We start from the raw sequence: 25,642 nt of genomic DNA on the forward strand, positions 1-25,642 counted from the left end.
GCCGACTCACCTGCTGCCTCAGCTGGTCGTCGTAGCGCTGCCGGGCCAGCTTGTCCTGGTACTGGGCCCTCTGGGGAGGGAGAGAGCAGTGTGAACACAGCGCAGCTGGGGAAGCTGGGGGGAGACCTGCAACCAACCTGTGGCCCCAGACCCGACTGAGCACCGGAGCCCCAAGAAGCCACGAGCCCCACGCAGGCTGTCTGCAAGGACACGTGCGCGGACACTCAGTACGGAGGGGTCCGCGGGCTTTAGGGGCTGTGCAAGGCCACCCCAGGTCCTCAAGGGTCAACAAGAGACCCAGACCGCATGTGGGACCATGGCGCCCCACAGCCCCCTCCCGGTCCCCAGGCCTCCAGGTGCCTGGGTGGCCCTGCAGCCCTTACGGCCTGGTGCTGCCGCGTCTCCTCGCTCAGCGTCTTCCTGCGCTCCTCAGCCTGCACGCGGATCTGCTCGCTCTTCAGCTGCTCCACGGCGGCTTCGTACTCCTGCGGACACACAGCGCTGAGGCTCCCACTCCTGACAAGCCCCTCCCACCCCCCTTCCCCCCTGCTGGACCCCGTGTGCTCGGAGTGGACAGGTCTGGGCACAGGTCCTGCTGCGGGAGCTCACCCCTCTCCTGGGCACCTCCTCTCCCTTCGGCCACGGCCGGCCTGGCAGCACCAGCCCACCACTCACCTTGAGCTTGGACTGCTGCTCCAGCTGCAGTGTCTGCTCCTGCATCTGGGCCAGGCTCAGCGCCTCCTTGGCGTGCCCTGCGGAGGAGTGCGGGAGCCGGGCCTTAGGACACGTGGGTGCCAGGTGAGTCCACGCTGCCGAGAGGCTGTCAGGGAGACCACAGCTCGCCCACCCTCCTCCTGGTCAGGGACTGTCGCCTATGTCTGCTCCACCCCCACCTCCTGCGAGGGCTCGTCCCCCGGGGCCACCACATTCCGGAGGGTTCCATCAGAAGGCGGACCTCGCCCCCTGAGGTCAACACACGGTCCTTTCCCAATGAAACCAAAAGCAAGCCCGCAGCCAATGTCCTTTGTTTCTCACGGGCCGTACATTTCTCTTAGGCCTCCAACAGGTGACGGAACTGCCATCAAGCACATGCAGGCAAGAAGGTGGATGAGGAGGAGCAACTAAGATGGCGGCATAGGTAAACACTGGGAAATTATCGCCTCACACAACAATTGAAAATTACCCCAAAGGACTGAGCAAACATCACCCAGAACAACAGGAAGGCTGGCTGAGTGTAAATTCCACAACTAGAAGGAAAGAAAAGCACGCTGAGAGCCAGAGGCGCTGCGGAGGTGAAGTGCAGAGGTACGGCGGTGCGCGCGCGCGAGGAAAGGGGGTGGCGCCTGAGGACGCGGCTGTCTTTTTGAATCACAAACTCCCCACGGCTCTGAACTCCGGTTCCGGGAAGTCTCTGGGGACCCAGGTCTCATACGGGGAGAAGCTGGTCTGTCGGGCAGCGAGCGAACTTGAGGGCGGCTTTCCCTCAGAGGTGCTTGCAGCCGTTACCGGAACACTGAGACGCACGACTCCGGGCGGAGAATCGGCCATGGCCGCTTTCTCCGCCCTCTGACTCCCTGAGACCCCGCCCCACCCAGGCTGCGGCAGAGGCTTTTGCATGTGAATGTACCTAACTGCAGCCGAACCAGGCAGACCTGGAACTTCCAAGAGAAGGCCCAAGGCCCCGCAGCGGCTTGCATTGCTTCACAGCTGAGCCTCTTCGTGGCTCCTGCTGTGTGGCCTCAGGCAGAGGCTGAATTAGCACCTCCTTAGATCCAGGAGCCACTGTACCCAGTGGTCAGAGGGGGTCCATCCAGACTGCAACTCCTCAGATCCATAAGGGACGCACTCAGGGAGCAGACTCAGTGAGCACCAAAGCCCCACTGAAGCAAGTCTTGCCCCAGAAGGGTGTCTTCAGCACAGAAGTTCTCCCACTTTAGACACAGCTGATTCTCACAGCCAATTGGCCTGGAGGTCAATTCCTCCCAGTGATTCTACAACAACCAAGGCACCAAGAGTGCACCAAGAGTGTCCACCCCAGGTAACTGGGGAGGCTGAGCTACTGGGCCCTACAGGACACCTGGCGCACAGGGCCACTCTATCAACACAGGGAAGCTGCCAAAATGCGGAGACAAAGAAACAGGTCACAAATGGCAGAAATGGAGGAAAGCAAACGATTGGATATAGAGTTTAAGGCCACGTTTATAAGGTTTTTCAAGAATTTTATGGAAACCGCCGATAAATTTAATGAATCCCTCAATAAGTATAGGGAGACCATGGAGGACATGAAAAAGGACCAACTAGAAATTAAGCATACACTGACTGAAATAAAGAATAATTTACAGAGATCCAGCAGCAGACAAGAGGATCCCAAGAATCAAGTCAAAGATTTGAAATACAAAGAAACAAAAAATACCCAACCGAAAAAGAAAAAAGAAAAGAGATTCCAAAAATATGAAGATAGTGTAAGGAACCTCTGGGACAACGTCAAGCGTACCAACATCAGAATTATAGGGGTACCAGAAGGAGAGAGAGGGCAAGATATTGAAAACCTTTTTGAAGAAATAATGACAGAAAACTTCCCCTACCTGGTGAAAGAAATGGACTTACAAGTCCAGGAAGCGCAGAGAACCCCAAACAAAAGGAATCCAAGGAGGACCACACCAAGACACATCATAATTAAAATGCCAAGAGCAAAAGATAAAGAGAGAATCTTAAAAGCAGCAAGAGAAAGAAACTCAGTTACCTACAAGGGAGTACCCATACGACTGTCAGCTGATTTCTCAACAGAAACCATGCAGGCCAGAAGAGACTGGCAAGAAATATTCAAAGTGATGAATAGCAAGAACCTGCAACCAAGATTACTTTATCCAGCAAAGCTATCATTCAGAATTGAAGGTCAGATAAAGAGCTTCACAGATAAGAAAAAGCTAAAGGAGTTCATCACCACCAAACCAGCATTATATGAAATGCTGAAAGGTATTCTTTAAGAAGAGGAAGAAGAAAAAGGAACTCTTACCATTTGCCACAGCATGGATGGAACTGGAGAGCGGATAAATACCACATGATCTCACTCATTTGTGGAATATAATGAACAACATAAGCTGATGAACAAGGACTGATCCAGAGACGGAGAGGCATTGATTGGACTGTCGGGACTTGGAGGGAAGGTAGGGGAGGGTGGGGGTAAGGGGGAAAGATCAACCAAAGGACTTATATGCAAGCATATAGGCCTAATCAATGGACATGGACAACGGGGGGGTGAGGGCATGAGCGGGGGTGGGGGGGGTGGGGGGTAGAGGGTAACGTGGGGACAAGGACACATATGTAATATCTTAATCAATAAAAAATATATTAAAAAAAAAAAAAGAAGGTGGATGAGAATTAGACTAGAAATGAGCCGTGAGCCCGGGAGGCGGCTCTTCCCAGAGCGGGTGCGTGAACACAGGGGCTCTGACACCGTCCACCTGCCTCCTCGCTAAGGTGGAGGTCACACCTGTCTATGTCTGGGTTCTGGAAAGGAAACCAACTCCTGCTCCCCCTGGGCTGAGGAAGTCCCCCAAGCACAGCTCGGCTGACCCCTGAACTCCGTGGGTTTGGGCTTCGCGGGTCCACGCACACGCTGTTTTTCTCGGTAAACAGTCGGTTCTCAGTACCCCTGGGTTTCTCTTCCGCAGATTCAGCCAACTGTCGGCTGCAGACGTAAGTTTCTATCTGGGCGGTTGGGAAGCCGCCAGACGGGAGGGCGACTCGGGCCGTACAGGGCTCTCCGACTGCGCATAACGTCAGTTTAGAGTTTGGGGTTTTTTGAGTTCAACCGCCACTGTGAGCACAGCCCACACATAGGACAGACGTGGTGGGAGCCGGGCGTCTGCATGGGCCCAAGGACCCGCGGTTTGGCATGGAGTCCGAGCTGGGCAAGGGCCTCCTGGAGCCCCACTGCCAGGACCCCTCTGAGGCAGCACAAGGGCCCCAGGGCCCCAGCCCGCTGGTGAGCATGGGACGCCACGAAGCCAAAGGCTGAGCCGACCACAGGAGCCCCTTTAACAAGTGACTCTGACGGCAGGGGAGCCGAGAGCACAAGACAGAACGTGGATGCCGGGCTTACCACGCTGGGACCGAACCCCAGCCACGCGGCTTCCTCCTGTGACCTCTGGCAAGCCAGGTTCAGCTCTGAGCACCTCAGCTGACACTGGAGCACATAGAGTCCCCCACCCACCCAACTGACCCCTGGAGGCGAGAAATGAGAAAGCAGGCTAACAGCTCAGCACAGGCCTGGCACCCTGTCGCTCGCTGATCACAGGCTACGGTTTCAGTGCCAACAGCAACAGTTCTTCACCTTGACATCTTTCTGCCCCAGGAGCCGTGTGCTCCAGAGCATCAAGCAGCAGCCACACAGGCAGGTGCTCCTTCAGGCACCCCCTCCTGCAGTGCACAGGCAGGTGGGCTGGCGCTCCCAGGCAGCTCAAGGCCAAAGGTGCTGCTCTGGCCTCCGAGGGCGGAGACCTGGGACACCAGGGCGCACCAGGGACCTGGAGGCGCAAGGCGGCCGCCCCGCTGCGAGGAGCACTGAGGACGGCTCCAGGGGCCGAGAGAGAGGCTACGGCCTGAGTGAGAGCCGGGTGTCTGGGGAGGACAGGCTGCAGCAGGGACCTGGTGGCCTGAGTGAGAGCCGGGTGTCTGGGGAGGACAGGCTGCAGCAGGGACCTGGGAGACAGGGGCGTGAGGCACAGGGAAGGCCTTGGGGACAGGAAGGGGCGGGCGGCCAGGGTGAATCCTCTCCTGCTGGGTGGCAGAGGCCAGAAAGGGTGGCAGGAACAAAAAGGGGGCAGAGCCCACATCTGGGACAGTCGCTGGGTGTGGAGACTGGTGGGGGGACCGCAGCTCCAGGTGGTGGCCCCCGAGGACACGCCGCCTGGAGAGGGCTCGGTGGCGGGAGAGCAGACAGCCCCTGGGGACCCAGGCGGAGAGTGTTCTGGGGCAGGAGACGTGGGAGCAACTCAGAGGCAGGAGCAGGCAGGAGGGAGGCCCTGCAGCCGGCCCCTCGCACGGTCCACGTAACTGCACGGAGCTGGGGAGCCAACAGCCAGGGCTCAGCTTCTAAAAGCAGGAAAACGTTGACGTTCTGGACGTGGTGAGCGGGTGCAACCCCCCCAGGAGCTGGGGCAGAAAGGCGTCCCCCAGCGAAGCCTTATCAAGAAGTCTGCAGCACCCCAATGCTCAGAGGCCAGCCCCGGTTTCCCAGCTCAGCCTGATGCTTGGAATTACCTAGAAAGCACAGTACCGCTCGCTGCCGGGGGCGTGTCCCAGGCACAGCGGCTGCCCTGGCCCCGCCCCAAAGCCTAGGTGTTTGGACTGAGCCTCTCCCATCCCAGAGCCAGGCAGCCCGAGGCCTTTGCCCGGGAGGCTCCGCTTCTACCTGTTCACAGGCTGCTCTCTGGGCCTCCTCGGAACACAGGGCCCCGCTGCTTAAACAAACGTTTGAGAGCCTTTACGTTCTTTCAACCAATGTTTATTCAGCGCCTTCTGCGTCCCAGGCTCTTACACACTCGCACTACGTCCGGAGGCACAGGAGAAAGAGGAGCTGGGGAGGGTGTGGGCCTAGGGACTCTGATGCCTGGAGGGCCTGGTCAGCAGGTCACCGGCTGGGCCAGGGCTGTCTGCCCTGCGGCTGTTCAGACCTCGCCTACCTGCAGGCTAACGGACCCCAATCCTCCGCTGTGGCCTCCTGAGCCCGGCGGCGGGGCTCGGTGGCTGAGGGTGGACCTATGAACCAGGAGGTCAGGGCACAGGCCCGGCTGCCGGCTGATCCCCAGTGGGGCGCGTGCAGGAGGCAGCCGATCCATGATTCTCTCCCATCAGAGATGTTTCTCTCTCTCTATCTCTCTATCTCTCTCTCTCTCTCTCTCTCTCTCTCTCTCTCTCTCCCTCTCGCCACTTCTCTGAAGTCAACAAAAGTATTTTAAAAAGAAAATGAAATGAAACCAATGGCCCTCAGCCATGCTTCTCCTCTTATGCAGAAACCTGCTAGCAGCCACCCCGATCGGACCACGCCTCGGCCGACCCACGCGGAGGCAGCCAGAGGGGAAGGAGCGCCGGCCCGGGCGGGGACTGCGGGGACCGGACTCCAGGCCCGGCCGGAACCTGCCCCACGCGACCTGTCACCGCGGGAGGCCGCTCGGCGCTGGTCTCCTCGCCCGAAGGGCACGTGGCAGCCGGGACGGCGCCAAGGGCGACAGGAGCCCGAGCCGCCCTGCACGCGCGCGAGCTGGGCTGACCCACCCCGGAGGCCCGTGTCCGTCTGACAGGCAGGACCCCCGACAGCCACGTGCATCCCTATCGCTCCGACGCCCGCGGGGCTAGAGGCCGCCGGTGCCCGCTGCCCGGGGACTCGTGGACCGGCCCTCCGTGGAGCAGCCCCCGCCCGGCCTCGCCCCCGCCCCCGCCCCCGCCCCCGCCGCACTCACGCGAGTGCTCCAGCTCCCGCGCCGCCTTGGCCGCGCGCTCCAGGCCCGTCGGGTCGAAGTTGCTCCATTTGTCCTTGGGCCCCGGCCGGTCTCCCGCGCCGCGGTCCCCGCCTCCCTCGGCCCCGGGCTGCACGGGCGGCAGGGACAGCGGGGGTCCCTCGCCTTCGCCCTTGGGGCCCTTGATGCCGAAGAGCCAGGACATGGCCCGCGAGCGCCGCGTGCCGCCGCCGCCAGGACCTGGACCGAGCGGACGCACGCGCGCGGCTCCTAGTAGCTTCCACGCGCCTGGAGCCGACGGTCAGAGCCACGGCGCAGGCGCGACGCACGCCCACTCCTCCCCGGGCGACGGAAGCGCCTGAGGACCTGGACCGCGCGGCCCTCGGATTGGCCGCGCGGACCGTGACGTCATCGGCACTGGCAACGCGATTGCCTGAGCTGGCTCTGGGGCGGGCCGACTGAGGACGGGAGGAGGTGCCTGGTTACGGGGTCCGGTCGGGGACATAATTCATTGTAGGGGGAAGCGTGCGTGCCGAAGGAAACGGCGTCCGTTCTGATAGCAACGGCGTGTCCCGTTGCTATGGGCGCCTGCAGAGTTCCTGACTCCGCGGCGGGCGGAGAGGCAGGTGGGGAGGGAGCGGTGGTGGATCTTTTTCTTTTTTAAAAAATATATTTTTATTTATTTCAGAGCGGAATGGAAAGGGTGAAAGAGATAGAAACATCAGTGATGAGAGAGATCACTGTTGGCTGCCCCCTGTACCCCGCAATCGGACCCAGGACCCTTCTGTCCACAGGCCGATGCTCTATCCACTGAGCCAAACCGGATAGGGCCGGTGGTGGATCTTGATGTGCGCCAGGACCGGAGAGGCTGGGAGAGGACGCCTGTGGGAGCCAGCGGGCCTGGCTCTCTGGTTAAGCATCACCCACGCAGGGAGGTAGGGCACATGCCCAATCGCGGGCTCTACCCACAGTGGAGGGCATGCAAGAGGCAGCCCATGGGTGTTTCATTGTCATGTCCCTGTTTCTGTCTCTTATCCCTCTCCTTTCCTCTCTCTAAAATCATAAAAACATGTTCTTAAAAAGAGACAGAGATAGCCCGCTGACGTGGCTCAGTGGTTGAGCATCAACCTAGGAACCAGGAGGTCAAGGTTCAGTTCCTGGTCAGGGCACTTGCCGGGTTTGTGGGTGTGATCCCGTGTGGGCCATGCAGGAGGCAGCCAATTGATGATTCTCTCTCATCATTGATTTCTCTCTCTCTCCCTCTCTCTCTCTCTCTCTCTTCCTCTCTGAAATAAAAAAAATATTTTAAAAAAATTATCTATATACATAAAAGCCTAAGCTACTGGTTGACTAGCCAGTAGCTATGACACACAATGACCACCAGGGGGCAGATGCTCCAACCGGTAGCTATGATGTGCAATGAACCAGAGAAGAGGGAGGTTGATTCTGGGGTGCATCACCTGAGAACTGCCCTCTCACAATCTAGGACCCCTCTGGGGATGTCGGAGAGCCAGTTTCAGCCCAATCCCTGCAGGCCAGGCCGAGGGACCCCACCAGTGCACGAATCCATGCACCGGGCCTCTAGTAAAATAAAATAAAAAGAGAGACAGAGATAGAGAACCTGTGTGAGACCGCTGACCTGTGGGGGAAAACCCCACCCAGGGCGTTTGGGGTTGGGGAGGGGGAGCCTGACACTGGAGGAAAAGGGGCCACGTGCTGACCTGACTAACTCAGGGGAGGCCTGCATAGAGGCCTTGCAAACTCAGAGACCTAAAGTAACCACAGAGGATGGTCTGGTATTAAAACTTTTAAACTAGCCAGACCGGTTTGGCTCAGTGGATAGAGCATCGGCCTGTGGACTGAAAGGTCCCGGGTTCGATTCCAGTCAAGGGCATGTACCTTGGTTGGGGGCACATCCCCAGTAGGAGGTGTGCAGGAGGCGGCTGGTCGATGTTTCTAACTCTCTATCCCTCTCCCTTCCTCTCTGTAAAAAATCAATAAAATATATTTTAAAAAAAAACAACAAAAAAAACTTTTAAAGTAAAAGCAGTTTGTAGTGGGCAGTCATGTTCTAGGCCAGTATCTTCCTTAACAAAGATCAACTTCTCTCTTTACTAAACCTATTGTCTTTTTGCATCTAAGATAACACACCTGTGGAATGTCACCCCTTTTCCGTCCCTCAGGGCACACCAAATGGCCCGGGTGGCAAATTTCCTCCTTGTTATTGTTTTCGTGTTAATTGTTGACTGTGAACTACCCTGTACCCATCTGTATAAAAGAAGCATGTTTCTATCATTTTACTTTTTATCCAATCCCCGGGGTTTCCCAGCTTTGCTTTCTCCCGCCCCCCTAACCTATCACCAATGGATTTCATGTAACTCACTTACATAACGCATTGTAATGTATAAAAATAGGTGGAAAACCGCCATTCTCTGGAGCATTATCTTAATTCTTTGAGATTCTGCTTCCTGACAATTGACAGTTTGGCTCAAATAAACTCACAAAAACTCTTCACAGGTTTGAATGTTTCTTATGTTGGCAGCTCCCAGGGCCTAGCAGCCCCTCCCACTGCAGCAGGCAGGCATTGATCCCACAGCCCGTGGCCTCCTGGCCCCGGCACAGCGCCAGCTGGGGCAGAGGGGATGGGGCCTGCAATGGCGGGCAGGCCCTGGGGCATGTACTCAATGCCGAGATAAAAGGGCAGGAGCAGGTCGGTCCCAGGCCCGTCTCCCCTCTCCCCGGGTGAAGGGCCAGACTGGAGAAAGGCCCTCCGGGCCCTCTCACTGTCTCAGGGAAGCAGTGTCCGTGGCTGGGTGACCCTCTGTGTCGCTCTGAAGCGGCTCACCAGGGCGGGGACAGAGAGCTCCCACCAGAGAAGCAGGCAGGGGCAGAGCAGCGCCAGAGGCCACCCTCCCTGCAGGAGAGCCTAGAGTCCCGGCTCCCGGTCACAGACGGGTGAGGATTTCTCCCTGGGGACGTCCAAAGGGGCAGGCAGGACCCCCCTGGGACAGAGGGAGAGAAGGGTGGACACAGACAGGCCAGCGTTGCTCTAGGACCCACAGTGTCCCAAGGTAGCAAAGTTCGCCTTTGGGCCAAGGTCCAAGTTGTCCCTTCGTCCTTTCCTTACAGAACTGGTTGAGTTCCTGGAATTACGTTTTGTCAGTTTCCCCACTAGACGGAAAACAACTGTCAGCCTGAATTTAACAAAAAGGTGTGTGTGGGGGGGGGGAATTCGAGGACAGTTCTGCGATCTCCCCCATCCACGGAAGAAAAAACCCAATGAGTTTTCCAGCCCGATGCCCCCTAGTGGCCATCCTCAAGGTTTCCATGGGCCAGCCACAAAGCATGCCTCCCCCAGCGGCCTGGCAGGGCTTGGTGGACAAGGAGGAAAGTGGGTAAAAGGCCCACGCTCCTGCCCACACAGGCCTGGCCCCGGGCCCCTCTCCAGCTCCATTCGCAGGCCTGCGTTTGGCAAGCCGGTGTACTTTATAGAATAAGGAATAACGGAGAATGTAGCTCTACATTTAAGAGGTCAGTCTCAGCCCAGCCGGCTTGGCTCAGTGGTTGAGCGTCGACCTTTGAACTAGGAGGTCACGGTTCGATTCCCAGGCGGTCGGGGCACCTGCCTGGGTTGTGGGCTGGACCCCTAGTGTGGGGCCCGCAGGAGGCAGCCAATCAATGATTCTCATCATTGATGTTTCTCTCTCTCCTCCCTTCCTCTCTGAAATCATCAAAAACATATATTTTAAAAAAAGATGCAGGTGGACAGCTTGGCCTCAGGCCTGACTTTGGGTCCAGAGAGGGGGCCCCGCTGCCTTGGGAGCCCAGGCATGGTTTCTGTGTCCCGAACCTGGCCAGACCTCCAGGGTCTGCGCAGCACACCAGACCTGCGGCCTTCCACTCCAGCTCCAGGCCCCTGCACTCCCGCCCAGGACTTCCCAGCTCCAGGGCTGCAGACCCCCCTGCCTGGTGTCCCCCAGGGCCGCCCCTGTGCAGAAGTCTGTCTCCTTAAACGCGGAGTCCCTCACCTAATGGGCATGAGGAGAAAACAGGTCTTCATTGATCCGCTAATTCCACACCTTTTATTTTATTTTTTTTCAATATATTTTATTGATTTTTTACAGAGAGGAAGGGAGAGGGATAGAGAGTTAGAAACATCGATGAGAGAGAAACATCGATCAGCTGCCTCCTGCACACCCCCTACTGGGGATGTGCCCGCAACCCAGGTACATGCCCTTGACCGGAATCGAACCTGGAACCATTGAGTCCGCAGGCCGACGCTCTATCCACTGAGCCAAACCGGTTAGGGCTAATTCCACACCTTTTAAAAAATATGTTTTGTCCTGGCCAGTTTGGCCCAGTGCATGGAGCATCGGCCTGTGGACCAAAGGGTCCCGGGTTCGATTCCGGTCTAGGGCACATTCCTGGGTTGCGGGTTCGATCCCCAGTATGGGGTGTGCAGGAAGCAGCCGATTAATGATTCTCTCTCATCATGGATTTCTATCTCTCCCTTTCTCTCTGAAATCAATAAAAATATATTTTTAAATGTGTTTTTATTGATTTTAGAAAGCGAGGAAGAGGAAAGGAGGGAGGGAGAGATATCAGTCTGCTGCCTCCCGTACTGGGGAACGAACCCCAACCCGGGCATGTGCCCTGACCTGGAACGGAACCGGCGGCCTTTCGGTGCACAACACGATGCTCAACCACCTGAGCCGCACCAGCCGGGGCCGCACCCTGCTTTACTGACACAGAACTGCGGAGGAGCCCACGTCTAACTGGCCTGAGGAGATGAGCAGGGCTTGACCAGGTGAGGAACGCCAACCTTAGATCTGGTTCCGTGCACCGATGGAGGGCCTCAACCCAAAATCAGTTGAGAGATGATTCCTCAAACGTGGATTTAGGAGGATGGACATGTAAACTCTACCTTGAAAGGGAATAGATTTGCCCGCCAGCGTGGCTCAGTGGTTGGGCGCTGACCTGTGAGCCAGGAGGCCACAGTTAGATTCCCTGTCAGGGCACAGGCCTGGGTTATGGGCTCGATTCCCAGTGGGGGGCGTGCAGGAGGCAGCCGATCCATGATTCTCATCTTTGATGTTTCTCTCTCTCTCTCTCTCTCTCTCTCTCTCTCTCTCTCTCTCTCTCTCTCCTCTCCTCTCTCACCCCCCCCCTTCTTCTCTAAAATCAATAAAAATATTCTTTTAAAGGAAATGAATAGGTTTTATCTCTAGACATAAAGGATGGATGTGGAACAGAGGGAGTTTTCATTGGGTTTGTTAAAGCTGTAAGGCCACAGAGCAGTTATAAAGGCAAAAACTTGCCTGATTCTATTTATGCTTCTATTTACGGGAACATTAGAAGGAACTCCCAGGAGTCCCTGTGTTTTGCTTTGTTTTTCAAATATATTTTTATTGACTTCAGAGAGGAAGGGAGAGGGAGAGAGAGAATAGAAACATCAACGATGAGAGAGAACCATTGATAGGCTGCCTCCTGCACGCCCCCCACACATGGGCCCTGACCAGGAATTGAACGGTGGCCTCCTGGTTCATAGGTCGATGCCAACCACTGAGCCCCACTGGGGAGGGCAGCGGCAGGTGTTTTAATGAGAACACAGTGGACGGGGTCGCCCCGGGGAACCCTAGCCCTGCCCAGACGATCTCAGCCCTTCCAGAGAATGGGGTCAGGAGCCCCCCTGCCCGGGACAGCGTCTCCCCGAGCCCCCACCTCAGCACCCTCACTTCTAGGAGCAGGTACGACTTCCACTGGCGTCTTGTTTGTTTTCATGGATGTTGGGACACACTTTTTCATCCCAGAGAAAAAAGCAGCGGGGACACCACTGTGCACTTGGTTTTCCTGAACTGTCCCCTCTCCCCAGCAGGAGGCTGCGGACTCGCAACTGGCCTGGGGCTGTCGCCGTGGAAATGGCTCCCGCTGGAGGGAGTCCTGTGCTGGCTGCACCTCCCACTGGTGGACACTTCACTGGCCGAGGCCGGGGGCTCCAGACCCCAAATGCTTTCTGGTCTCCTCACAGACGGCTTTTGTCCAAGAGCTGACGAGCTGGCCCTGCCAGTGACTCAATGGTTAGAGCGCTCTCCTGCGGACTGAAGGGTCCCAGGTTCAATTTCCGTCAAGAGCACATGCCTGGGTTTGTTGGGCTTGATCCCCAGTAGGGGGCGTGCAGGAGGCAGCAGGTTTCTACTCTACTCTGTTTTTGGTTTTGTTTAAATTTTTTAAAAGAGTTCACAAGCTGGAGAGCCATTCCCCAGCCACACGCGAGCCCTGGGCAGCGGGGAAGGCCCCACGGAGGACGAACGGACGTGCAGCCCCTGTGAGCGCCCGGATCGCTCATCCAACTGGGGACGTCCGCAGAATGGGCACAGCTGTGCGAACAGCACTCATGCGGGTGCCCCATGCGCCAAAGGAGCCTCCCCTTGGGGTCCCGTCCCAGTGGCAGGGCCCTCGCAGCTCGGCCCACGCGGGCCCTGCAGACGCCTGCCTGCCGTGTGCGTCACAGCCTCCACGGACGTGCGGGACGCTCATAGCTGCCTGACGTGCGTGGAGGGTGTCAGTCCTGGCAGGCGTGGGCCCCGGGGGACAGAGGGGTCCGGGCCTGCGTGTCAGGGGAGGGGAGGAACCGGGACAAAGCTGTTGCCTCCAGATTGCTCCCAGCTGTGGCCCCGACTCAGAGACCTGTAAGAACCGCCTGGGACGATGCACAGAAAGGGCAGTGCTTCCGAGATAAGGGCCCAGGAGAGGCCGCCTTTGGCAGGGAGATGGGAGTGGGGCTCCCTCCTTGGGCCTCAGCATCCAGCCTCGACGAGGGGAACCCGGGCCCCTTCCGGGGGGTGTGGCCGTGTCTTCAGCCTCTGCCCTCCCTGGGGGTCGCAGGCTTGTTTCGGGGGAAGGAGCTCACCACTCAGCTTGTCTCGAGTGGGTGACCACGCCCTTCCCCAAGGCCCAGCTGGCGGGCAGGGGCTCCGTGCGGAAGGGGGCTCTCGGTGGCCCGTGGTCTTGGACCCATGAGCACCTGGGAGGATCAGCATGGGGGACTCGAGCTTGCACGGGGGGGATTCTGACCCTCAGGGGCAGATCGGGCCTAAGGCACAGGCCCGGCTGGGGTAGGGTCCCCCTGGCTGCTTGGGGCCCTGGGCCCCTGCTGCTCACACCCACCAGCCTCAGAACAGGGCAGCTGCGGAGGTCACAGGAGTTCTGATGCCCACTGCCTGCTGACCACTAGGCAGAGTGGACGCAGAAACCGCAGGGCACACAGCCACGGTCCCACAGGGCTCCCCGGGCCAGATTTAAGGGGTTGGGCAACACCCACCTGACACAGGGCCCCGGACCAAGTCTGGCCTGGCCAGGCATGGCCCTCTGTCCCCAGGGCCTTGGACCCACCCCCTCAGCCCCCCTTCCCAATCGGCTCACACAGCCAGGGCTGGAGGGAGGGGCGGGGGCCATTGTCTCTCCTGCCATCATCACAGAGGGCAACCCTGGGCTGCCCCACGACAGGCACACTGATGAGTGGGTGATGGGGTCTCCATGCCTGGGCAGGGGCATGTGATGCTTGGAGAGGGAAGGCTCGCACATGCACACACACACACAGGCACACGCACACGCGCACACAGGCACGCACACACACACAGGCACACGCACACACGCACACACAGGCACGCACACAGGCACGCACGGACACACACACAGGCACATGCACGCATAGGCACACACAGCACAGGCACATGCACACACACAGGCACACACACGCACATGCACACGCGCGTGCACACACACAGGCACATGCACACCGCCAACCTGAAAACACTGGCCAGACCCGGAGACCACCTCTCAACCCTGCAGAGCTTGGTTGGAGCAAGAAGCCAGAAAGGGCACAGCCGCCCCAGGAGAGGGCAGAAGGCCGAGGTGGGTGGAAGCCCCCTGGAGAGCCAATCCCTGGCATTCCAGCGGGTGCTCCCATCCCAACCGCGGAATCCGCGCCCACAGGACGGGCTGGGGCTCTCTGAACAGGGGTGCAGAGGGGTCACCGAAGGCCCCGTCCACCAGGACCTCTGAGGGGCTGGGTGCGGCGAAGAGTGAAGTATCTAAGGAGAGAGACTGCAGGACTCCGGTTACATCCGGTTTAATCTGTACTTGAAGGTGTGGGATGTTAGTGGGGAAGAGGCAGAGGATCAGGGGCCTGGCGGCCGGGACAGCAGCGCTGCCTGCCCTTGGGACTGGCCTGGGGCCCCCGAGGGTGAGTAATGACAGAGGAGGGCGCTGTCCGAAGAGGCAGAGAATCGCTGGGGTGCTTCCCCGGGGGACCTTGCTGACCCCCCCAGCCTGGAGGACCCCATCAGAAGCAAGAGGAGGCTCCCTGCCAGTGCTGTCTCCAGGGTCCCGAATGCCAGCTCCGGCCTCCCTGTGCTGGGCCCAGGGGCGGGCAGGCACTGCCCTGCAGCTGGGTGGCCTCCTGGCGAAGGGCACCTGTCCACCCTCCAGCCGCTGACCTCTGACCGCACCTCCAAACACTCTTCCCCGCCCTTGGCGGGTCCTGTCTCCTCCTGGAAGCTTGTGGGGACCTGGCCGGACCCCGCCCCCCCTCCACCTTCTAGCCACATCCCGGACCTGAGTGGCCAGCTGGACCACTGGCCCTTCTCACAGTGGGAGGCCCACCCGGCCCACCGCCCTTGGTCCTGGGCCGGGCCTGTCCCGGGTCTGATGGTCTCACCCCGCGCCCAGACTCCCCCTCCATCTCCCCGCTGACTCCAGCCCCAAGGACACGACCGAGGGCCCCGCGCCGGGCGGGCAGGGAAGGGTCGCTGCAGCCGAGGGTCTGGCCCTGGAGTCGGGCTCCGGCCGCGGAACGAGGACTGGGGGTCGGTCACGCGGGATCGCCGCGCGCAAAGGCCGAGTCTGCACCCCCAAGCCCCCGGAACGAGACCCTGGGTCCGGCGGTGGGCGCCTCCCGCACCGGGGTCGGGAGAAGGGGCCCTGGGCTGCGCGGGCGTCCCGGTCACGGCCCCCGGCCCCCGGGCCCCGGCGGCGGCGGGGGGCGCGGGGCACGGCTGCGCTCGCTGTCGGGGGTGCAGGCCTTGGCGGACAGCGCCCGCTCGCGGCCCGAGCGGAAGGCCGCCGTCACGGTGACCAGGTAGGCGGTGCCCGGCGCCAGGCCCTGCAGGGCGGTGCCGTTGCGGCCCGCGGGCACCTCCACGCGCTGCGCCGCGCCGCCCCGCAGCGGCCCGACCTGCACGTGGTAGCGGAGCGCGCCGGCCGGGGCCCAGCTCACGCGCAGGCTGCTCGGCCGCACGTGCGAGATGACGATGCGCTCCGGCCCGGCCTCCTCTGCGGGGGAAGCGCGCGTCAGTGGGGGGCCGCGCCCCCGGCCCCTGCCGCCCGCTCCGACCCCGCGCCCCGCGCCCCCGCCCCGGGCCGCGCGCCCCCGCCTCACCCGGCAGCGTGCGCACGCGCAGGTGCTGCGGCCCCACGGGGTGCAGGTTGGACTCGGGCAGCAGCGCCACGTGGTAGTCCGTGTCCGGGTCCAGGCCGGCCCAGGTCCAGCCGGTGGCGTTGCCCGGCAGCTGCTGGCGTCGCGCGGCGGCCGGCTCCGCGCTGGGTGCCAGTTCCAACACGTAATAGCCCGAGTCGGCGGTCAGCAGGGGCGGCCAGGCCAGGCGGAAGCCGCTGGATGTGACCTCAGAGGCGCGGAGCTGCTGCCGCGGCTGCATGGCGTCTGCGGGGAGGGGGTGGGGGCGGGCGGGCGGGCGGGGGGTCAGGGACGCCAGGCCACCTGCTCCCTCCCCCAGGCGCGGGCCGAACTGCCCACTCCGGGAACCAGGAGACAGAGGCCTGGGGTGGGGGCCCCCACCAGGGAGACGCGAGGAACAGGAATGCTGGGGAGCCAGGCCAGGCTCACCACGCCCAGCAGATGCGAAGAATATGCAAACCCGGGACAGGGCTGGGGGGAGACAGGAATGCAGCCCCCCACTTCTGGCCCCATCAGGAGCTTCCCTGCCTCATCCCACCGGCCCCAGCCCCGGCCCCGGCCCCAGCCCGCTGGGACGCTATCTAGGCCTGGACAAGGGCCCCTGAAAGGTGACAGGGCCCCAGGTGGTGTCTGAGAACAGAGAGCTCCCCTCCCTGTCCCGCCCCTCCCCCCAGCCAGAGAGACCCAGGGCCTGGGGTCAGTTTAGTTCTGGGTAGTCAAGGCAAAGGGGCCCATGGTGCAGCCAGGAGATGGGGGGCCACCAGGGGACGCCCCGAGGGGTGCTGAGGATGTGACAAGAGCAGCCGGACAGGGGGGCAGGCTGCCTGCCTCAGGCCCCCAGAGGAATGTCACCCCAGAGTGGGATCCCTGACGGAGGACGGAGCGTTCCTCCTGAGCCATCTGGGCCGGAGCTGGCGGGTGCGGGGATTCGTGTCTGGGCAGGGTTCAGCCTGTCACGATCCTGATCCTGTGGCTTCCTCCTCTGATGCTGGGGCCTTACTGCCAGCCTGGCACTCACCCCCCCGCCATCCCCCACACAGAGACCCACTCCCTTCCCAGGAGCCCCCCACCCCACACTCCTGGCTGCCCTGCAGCCTCCAGGCTCAGCCAGTGGAGTGGTTGACCTGGGGCAACCAGGGGCCAGGTGTCCCCGGAAGGAAAGTCTCAGAGGCACCCAGTCCCCCTGCAACCCACAGGCCAACCTCTTCTGGTTTCGGGTGGATGATTAACCCACAGGCGGAGACTTGGGCAGAACCCTGGGGTTAGTGGCATTTTTCAGTGGCTACGGAGGCCGAGCCAGCGACCAGGCCCTTCATTTCCAGCCCCACCCCCTCTGCGGTTTGGCGGGATCAGGGGTCCAGAAGGAGCTGCTAACCTGCTAAGGAACCTGCTGAAAACCCTCCAGCTGTCCTCACCCTGGGGGCACTGGGGTCAAGCAGAGCCCAAAGGAGGCGGTCCCGGCCCCTCCTGACTTGACTCCCAGCTCCAGACATGGTGGGCCCTGGCTCAGGTACAGGAGTACCTGCGGCCCCCCGCACAGCCCTCAGGCTTGGCAGCCCCTTTCTCTTCCTCTTCACTCAGCCACACCCCACCAGCGCAGCCCCTGGGTCCACACCGGGCCCCCCACTCCCCGGGGCCTCCTCCAAGGGGCTGGGCCCCTCAGAGAGCCCCACGTGGAGATGTTCACACAGGCCTGCCCTCATCCCTCCACGGCTCAGTGGTTGGTTGCCGACCTAGGAACCAGGAGGTCACGGTTTGATTCCTGGTCAGGACACATGCCCGGGTGGTAGGCTCAGTCCCCAGTGGGGAGCATGCAGGAGGCAGCCGATCCATGGATCAATGATTCTCTCTCAACATTGATGTTTCTCTCTCCCTCTCTCTCCCTTCCTCTCTGAAATCAATAAAAAAATGTACATATTTTAAAATCCCACCCCAGCTCTCTGGCTGGGCTCTGGCCACCCCCAGCCCGCCCCTGCCCGCCCACCTACCGAGGATGGAGCCCCTCAGCTCCCGGGCGATGATGGGCAGGTCGTCCACGTCGACGAAGTGCAGGTGCTTCTCCGCAGGGGCCGAGGCAGCGGCCGACAGCTCCAGGCGGTTGCCCCGGCCGGTGCTGACGATGAAGACGGTGACGCCCAGGTCCTTCAGCTCCTGCATGGGGGGCCCCACGGGGTCGCTGGAGCCGCCGTCGGTCACCCACACCAGCACCTTGGGGACCCCCGGCCGGGCCCCCGCAGCCTCGGCAAACAGCTGCTCCTTGGCGTACGCCAGCGCCAGGCCCGTGTTGGTGTTGCCCATGAGCTGGGCAGCGGCGAGGATGGCGTCCTGGACGGCGGCCCCGGAGCTGTGCTGGCCGAAGGGGAACTCCGAGTGGGGCCGGCTGCTGACGTGCACCAGGCTGGCACGAACAGCCCCGGGGCCCAGGGGCAGTGGGGCTGCCAGCTGCCCCAGGAACTCCCGGACCCGGGAGAACTCATAATGAGTCACGCTGGCTGAGCTGTCCAGCAGAAAGAGCAGGTCCCCCTGGGGGGCTGCTGCCCGGGGCCCTAGGGGAGAGGGGGAGGGTTCAGCCCGGGTGGGGACTCCAGGCAGCCCCACACCCACGGCAGCTCCCCCAGCCGGAGCTTCACCCCAGGAGGCCTGAAAGCCTGCTCAGCCCCCCCCCCCCCCCGCCAAGGTCCTGGGGTGGCATCCCCAGGGGCAGAGGGGTCCAAGTCTCAGGGGTCCCGCTCTGCACCCTGGCCATGTCCCTGGGACACTCTCTGGGCTCCTATCTCATCTGTAAAGCAAAGCCGGCCCCTCCAAGCCCCCACGGCTAACTGCAAACAGGCAGGAGCCATGGGTCCTGGCCCAGCTCAGGAGGGGCGAGTGGACGGGCAGGGTGGTCAGGGGCTGCTCCCTCAGGCTTGTCTTCAGCCTCACAGGTCAGCCTCCAGGTAAGGCAGCAGGTGGGACATGGCGGGGGCAGGAGGGGGGTTGCAAAGCAGCTCAGAAGAGGAAGGCTGGGGAGGAGGGGAGAGATGGGGAGACAGCACTGATCGCAGGCCCGCCCACAGCCCAGATGGCCGGGCTGCAGTTCTAACCCCACTTACAGATGATGTCACCCCTCCCCGGGCCCCCAGCCCCTGCTCCATCTGGACCCCGGAAGCGAGTTACCTGCTGCAGCAGCCTGAGGTCCCACCAGCGCCTCCCGGCCGCCCCTTCCTCCCCTCACCCCTGGAGCGGGGGACACATGGGCCCCTCCACCCTTGGGCCATGGGCAGACGGGGACTGGGGTGTCTTGGTTCTGGTTTGGGCCCTGGGGCCTCAGGTTTCCCTAATTCGGTGGGGCGACTCCAACCTGCTTGTCATCTCTCTACGAAGGGTCATTCCAAGGAGAGGGAAACTGAGGCCGGGGCAGCCTCCTGGACAGACACCTCCCCCTCTCATCCAGGCCCCTCGATCCCGTGGAGATGCCGACCGGGCAGATGGCGGCCTCCACGTCCCCGCGCTCGGTCGAGTCTCCTGGGGCGTCTGGGTCCGTCCGCCGCAGGTGGGTGGGGTGCCCTGCCGGCCGCCCCCGCCCCACGGCCGCGGGAGGAGAGCGCGGGCCGCGTGGGGCCGGGGGGGATGGAGGGGGCGCCCGAGTCCGGCCCCGCGCCCCGCACTCACCGCGTTCCGCGCCGCTCCGCGCCCACGCCAGCGCCAGGCTCAGGGCCAGGCTGAGCGCCGTCCAGGGCAGCATCCCGCGCAGCGGACCGGGCGCTCGGACTCCGCCAGCCCCTCGCTGGCTCGCTCCTGGGCGGCACCGCGCGTCCCCGCACTGGCCGGACCGGGACCCGCCCCCAAAGGCCCCGCCCCGATGCGCGCACTCGGCGGGGGAGGCGCGCGCACCGAGGGACCGGGCCGCGCACTCGTGGGCATGTTCGCGCACAGACACCGCGGCCTTCCTTTACGGCTGGCCGGAGACCAGGGGGTCCGCCCTGCCCCCTGCTCCCAGCCAGGAGCAGACAGGGGGCCCCCAAGTTGGGTCATCCCAGGCCCACTGCCCAGGTCTCCGCGGTGCTGGGAGTCCCTGGAGCCGGGCCCAAGAGGACCCAGGGCGGTGGGGGTGGGAGTGACACCAAGAACAACGTGCCCCAACAAGGTCCCCGCCTCCCCCCCCCCCCCCCCCCCGCCCTGGCCCCCACTGGGTTACAGGGCTGGGGCAGGGGGAGGTGTCTGGGGGCTGGGACACGTGTCTCCAAGGACCGACCCACAGGGATTGCAAGCGCTGAACTTACAAAGGACACAGGCCATTGGACATAGCACGTGGGCTTCTTGGGGGACACAAAAGCCCCACCCCCCTGGCTTCTTGGAGGAAGAGGTCTGGGAGCTGGGGGTGGCTGTTCAGGCCCTGTCCAGGGTGACCATGCGGCCTATTGCTGTCCCCACGCACCCTGCCCGATGGGGGGCCTAGGGCCTGGGCTGAGGTCAGACTCCACGCCCAAGGACAGACCCCCAGCACCCCCCTGTTGCCCCCTCTCCTTAGCTGGGGTGAGGCAGTGCCCCCTGGGCGGGAGAGCCCTGACCCCTCACTCCTCAGACGCCTTCCTGTGAGGGTTCCCTCTCCCAGCCGCTCCTCCCCGTGGGGCAGGGGCACAGGTCCCCCAGGGCAACTCTTCCAGGATGTCCCCTCCCTCCCCACCTCCCAGGGCTGCTCTGTGAGGAAGACGGATGGGACTCAATGGTTTCCTTCCTCCCTCTGGCAGGTGAGAAGGCGGCAGACAGGCCGAGCACCACTTTGCCTAAAAAAGGAAGCGCTTCGGCCGAGCCTGAGCCAGAGGAGCAGCCAGGGCAGGAGCAGAAAGAGAGCTGTGTCCCCGCCGCCCCCACCCACCCCTCCCGGGGAATCTTGGCAGTGGCCGTGCTGGCTCAGCTCCACGGACCTCAGGCCTCGGCGGGGACCGGAGGCTGCCGGGTGCTTCCGCCTGGGCCCCAGGAGGGGAGCTGGGGGCTGGGGTCCCCGAAGTCCAGGCTGTGCTGCTGCCCGGAGGAGCCCGGCTTGGCCCCCAGCTCTCCGGCACGGGAGGCTCACCAGGTGGCTGTGGAGATGGGACCGGGAGTGGAGACCAGGGCCAGGCGGCAGCCACAGCTGGAGGCCTGAGGCCTGGGGCCCCGGGGGTGGCACCCCATGCAGACACATACAGGCCCTTCTTGGTTCATCCTCCATTTCCCTGGGCACCCACCTGCTGGGGTCAGGGAGCTGGGCTGTAATGGGGGCCCCCTGTGGCAAGGCAGTGGCTTCCCCACTGGTCCCCCACTCCTGCCAGCGGGTGGACCTGCCCTCGCAGCCAGGCCTGCCCTGAGGGCTGACGGGGAAGTTTCCGTCCCTCCTGGAAAATCTGAGCGGGTCTTCTTGGCTGTGGCTCAAGCCCTCAAGGAAGCAGCTGCCCTCCTTCCTCCAGCCTCTGCCTCAGGTGCCCTCCGCCAGGGCCGCTACCCAGCCCCCGCCCAGACCTCCTCCTCAGCTTGGCCGGGGTCAAGTCTGCTCACGTCGAGTTCTCGCCTGAGCCCCGAGACTCCCCTGCCTCCCCCTCGGCCCTGCTCCCTGGCCCCGAGTCTCACTTCTGTGTCCTGCAGCCCCCACCCCTGCCCTGGGGAGACAGGGCCAGACAGAGTCTCCAGGGAGCGAGGGGTCAGCCAGGGGTGTCGGTGGTCAGGGTTAGGGCAGACGCCGGAGGAAGCACAAATAGAATGGCCCGGAAGGCTCCTCTCTGAGGCGGGCGGCCTGGGGCCGGAGGGGCAGAGAAATCAGAGGCTCTGAGACCAGCAGGCCCTGGCCCCCAGGCCTCCCCTGCCTGGAGCCCAGCCCTGCTCAGTCCTGATGTCATGGCCTTGGCCCAGCCGGGAGCTCCATGCATCACTTCCCAGAGCTGGCCCACCCCGTCTGCCCACAGGCAGGTGGACAGGGTTCCGGGAACCCAGGGCCACTGCTCTGCCGGCGCCGCCCGCCCTGCCCCCTCCCAGTCGGTCGGACAGCCTCCCTCCTCCGCACAGTCCAGGCCTCTGGGGAGAAGAAGGGCCTTTTGTGCCCAGCGCGCTGTGGTCATGTTGACCCCAAGGAAAAGGGCAGCTCCCGGGGCCTCTGACCTCACCCCTGACCCCAGCCTAGGGCGCTCTGCTGGGCAGATGGGCCTGGGCGCTGCCCCACCCTGTAGGGGTGCCCCCCTTGAGCTGTTTATCACGGTTGCTGTATCTACCCACACATACGAGGTGGGGATAGAGACAGCAAAGGGGGGGTGGCTGCCCTGGGCCTGGATCTGGGGTGTGGGGCCAGCCAAGGCCCCCTGACCTCACCCCACACCAGTGAGTGGGACCGTGGGGCCCAGGGAGCAGCCGCTGAGAGCAGCAGGGCCCAGAGGCCCCTCCCAAGCCCACCCAGCTGCCCCACCCACACATTCTTCTAGACTCCACCTGCCTGTCCGTGGTCTGGGACAGGCCAGGGCCTGAGGACCTCCCCGTGGTCTGCAGGTCCCAGCCTCTCACTCCCCAGGAGCCCAGCCTTGCTCCCTGTGGCCCTAGATCAGTGATGGCGAACCTATGACACGTGTGTCAGAGGTGACACGAGAACTCATTTTTTTTGGTTGATTTTTCTTTGTTAAATGGCATTTAAATATATAAAGTAAATACCAAAAATATAAGTCTTTGTTTTACTATGGTTGCAAATATAAAAAAATTTCTACATGTGACACGGCGCCAGAGTGAAGTTAGGGTTTTTCAAAATGCTGACACGCCGAGCTCAGAAGGTTCGCCATCACTGCTCTAGACTGACCCCAACTCCGTCCCCCTGCCTGGCGGGGTGGGCAGCCAGAGCATGGGGTGGGCACCCCCATCTGCGTTCACCCATCCTCGGTGCTGAGCCAGGCCACGGGCAGGTTCTGCATGGGGATGTGGTCGGCAGTTGCAGACAGGAGCGGAGGGAGGACGTGGGGCCAGGTTCAGAGGCCACCGGGGCAGACAGTCACGGACAGGTGTGCACATCCTCGCCCCCAAGTGACCTCTCCCCCCCGCCCCCCCAGCACACACTGGCCTTGTGTCCTGCCGTTGGACCCCCTGACCTTTGCACCCAAGAGGCCTCAGTTGCATTTCAGCTCCAGGCCCAGAAAAGCAGCAACATCAGACAAGCAAGCCCAAGGCCAAGCCCAGGACCCGTCACGCTGGTGATGACCCCGGCCCTGGGGCCCGCCCGGCACTCCGTGGAGACCGGACCCGAAAGGCCACCCCTGGAAGGCTGCTGAGTGTTCTGCTGAGATCTTCCCCAGGGCCTCCCCTAACGTCCCCCACCCCCAAGTCCTTAGGACAGAGGACCCCACCCCTGCCTTTCCCTTTCTCTCCCCTTCCCTCAGGCACATTACCTTTCCCCTCCTCACGACTCCTTTACCTCTGTAAGTTGTTTCCTAAGCCCATTTTTTCTAAAAATTACTTCTTTTACCTCTTTGATTTCCCAAATAAATGTTCTCTCACAGTTTGAGTCTTGGTTCTGAAGTCTTTCGGAGCCAGAACTCAAGTACCAGGTCCGGCCTGACTCCACAGGCCTAACTCCTGGCGCCGTTCCCGCCGCCTACAAACAGGGACACGCAAGGACTGGGCACCGTCCCTGTCCTCCCAGCACCTCCGGGTTGGAAGGGGGACAAGCAGTGGCGTGCCTGCAAAAATTCCCGCTGGGGGGGGCGGCCGTGTCAGACCCGGAGGCCGGAGCTACGGGAAGTGCTAAGGCCCTGGGGTTGGGGCAGGCAGGTGTGTGAGAGCAGGAAGGAGGGCTGGGGGGCAGAAATGGAGGGCAAGGGGTGCAGGGCCTTCACGGGGCAGGCCAGGGCCCAGGGGAGGGTGGGGCTGGTGGGAGGCCTCCAAGGAGATGCCTGGTGAGCCGCTGCCAGAGGTAGGGCCTACTGGGCAAGGGTGAGCGCAGAGAGGAAGGCAGGCATCCAGAGGCTCCTGGGTTTTCAGCCTGTGCAGGGTGCCCCACCCCCCGCACCCCCGCTTTGGTTCCCTCTGCTGGAACCTTCTATTACAGGGAGGTGACCCCCACACCCTGCCCCTGCCCCTGCCCCTGCCCCTGCCCCAGGCAGGGTCCAGACAGGCTTGCCTGGGGAAGGAGAGAGCAGGGAGGGACTCCCCAGAGGTGGGAGTGGGGCCCAGCGGGCAGGGCCTTAGACCTCAGAGCCAGCGCCAGACTCTGCCTGTGACTACTGAGGGGGTCCCGACCAATGCACCCCACGATGCGCCTCCGAGGCACACAGACTGTGTTGAGCTAAAGGCACCTGCAGCCTCAGGCTCAAGGGGAACCTGGGCCCCTCCCTTCACTGCCCGGGGAACTGAGCCGGGGCCTCGCCCAGAGTGAGCTGTGGTCAGCGTAGCCTCTGCCCATCTGTAGGCAGAGCAAGTCTCTGTTGACCCAGCACCCGCTCTTCTCATCCTGCCAGGCCCTGACGCCCAGCACTATCTTGTCCCTAACTCAGGAAGCGTGTGTGTTTTTAATATGTTTTTATTGAATTCAGAGAGGAAGGGAGAGGGAGAGTGAGATAGCGACATCCACGATGAGAGAGATTTATGGATCTGCTGCTTCCTGCACGCCCCACACTGGGGACCAAGCCCACAACCTGGGCATGTGCCCTGACCTCCTGGTTCAGAGGTCGACGCTCAACCGCTGAGCCAAGCCAGCCGGCTCAGCATGCCTTATATGCCCACGTTCGTTTCTGCCTCTGATCCTCTCGTGCATGTGGGGTCTGACTCGCACGTATGCAGGCTTCTCATGCACACGCGTGTCTCGAATCTGGGTATTTTCTATTGCTCCTGTGTCTCATGTCTATTTCATTATTAGAGCAGCCAGAGGCACCATGCGGGCAGAAGGCAGTGTGTCCCTCCCCACTCTACCCAGCCCACCCACCCCAGCTCACTTCCTGCACAGCACCCCTTGCCTGGCCCACATGCCTGGGTGAGGGTAGGGCTCATACCTGGATGCAAGCTGGAAGGACAGAACTGGCCCGTCCCAGACCCCTCCTGGCCGCGCCTCAGCTGTCTGAGGGTGTGCCTGCCAACGCCTCGGTCCCCGGAAATGCTTTGTGCATGAATACATGACCTTGGGCAGGTCAGGGAATCTTGCACAGTCTCCACCCTGTGGGGTCGAGACAATAGCTCCCATCTCCCAGCTCAGGGTGTGAGGGGAGGCGGATGGGATAGATTTGCATGGGCACAAGCCAGAACATGCACACACACACACACACACACACACACTCACACACAATGCACAGATGCGTGCACACGCACACACACAGGTGTGTGGAGGCGTCCACAGCCAGGGCAGGGGCACCTGGGTGGGGAAAGAGCTTGCTTGTCCCAGAGGGGCCTCCTCCCTGCCCCATCCAGGAGCAGAGCACTTGCTTCCCGTGGAGTTTGGGCCCCTGGATGGGTTGAGGGGCATTGGGTGGGGATGAAGGGTTTTTGTTTTTTGTTTTTAAGTGTGTTTTTATTTATTTCAAAGAGGAAGGGAGAGGAAGAGAGAAACATCGACAATAAGAGAGAATCATCGTTCGGCTGCTTTCTGCAAGGCCCCCCCTCCGCACCAAGCCCACAACCTGGGCAGGTGCCCTGACCAGGCATCGAGCTGTGACCTCCTGCTTCATAAGTCAACACTCAACCACTCAGCCACACCGGCTGGGCTGAAGTAGTTTTCATGGGGGGAGGA

General features: G+C 62.0%; 1 protein-coding gene across 3 annotated transcripts in view; it reads right to left on the bottom strand.

The window, feature by feature from the left end:
- LOC118655579 (ATPase family AAA domain-containing protein 3) overlaps window positions 1–19,774 on the bottom strand; it is a 28,201-nt gene extending 8,427 nt beyond the window's left edge. The window contains exons 1-6 of one of the 3 annotated variants that reach the window (XM_036307528.1): window positions 19,588–19,773; window positions 17,925–18,482; window positions 15,901–16,182; window positions 676–752; window positions 384–485; window positions 11–70 (exon numbers count right to left, since the gene is read on the bottom strand). In XM_036307528.1, the coding sequence (XP_036163421.1) occupies window positions 11–70; window positions 384–485; window positions 676–752; window positions 15,901–16,182; window positions 17,925–18,482; window positions 19,588–19,660 (1,152 nt within the window). In that variant the 5' untranslated portion in view covers window positions 19,661–19,773. Of the gene's footprint in view, window positions 1–10; window positions 71–383; window positions 486–675; window positions 753–6,464; window positions 6,779–14,576; window positions 15,795–15,900; window positions 16,183–17,924; window positions 18,483–19,587 lie in introns of those variants that run through there. The other 2 variants (XM_036307526.1, XM_036307527.1) reach the window with 2 other exon arrangements.
- Between the last annotated feature and the right edge of the window lie 5,868 nt (window positions 19,775–25,642).

The sequence above is a fragment of the Myotis myotis genome, unplaced genomic scaffold (assembly GCF_014108235.1).
Source record: "Myotis myotis isolate mMyoMyo1 unplaced genomic scaffold, mMyoMyo1.p scaffold_m19_p_48, whole genome shotgun sequence".
Lineage (NCBI taxonomy): Eukaryota > Metazoa > Chordata > Mammalia > Chiroptera > Vespertilionidae > Myotis > Myotis myotis.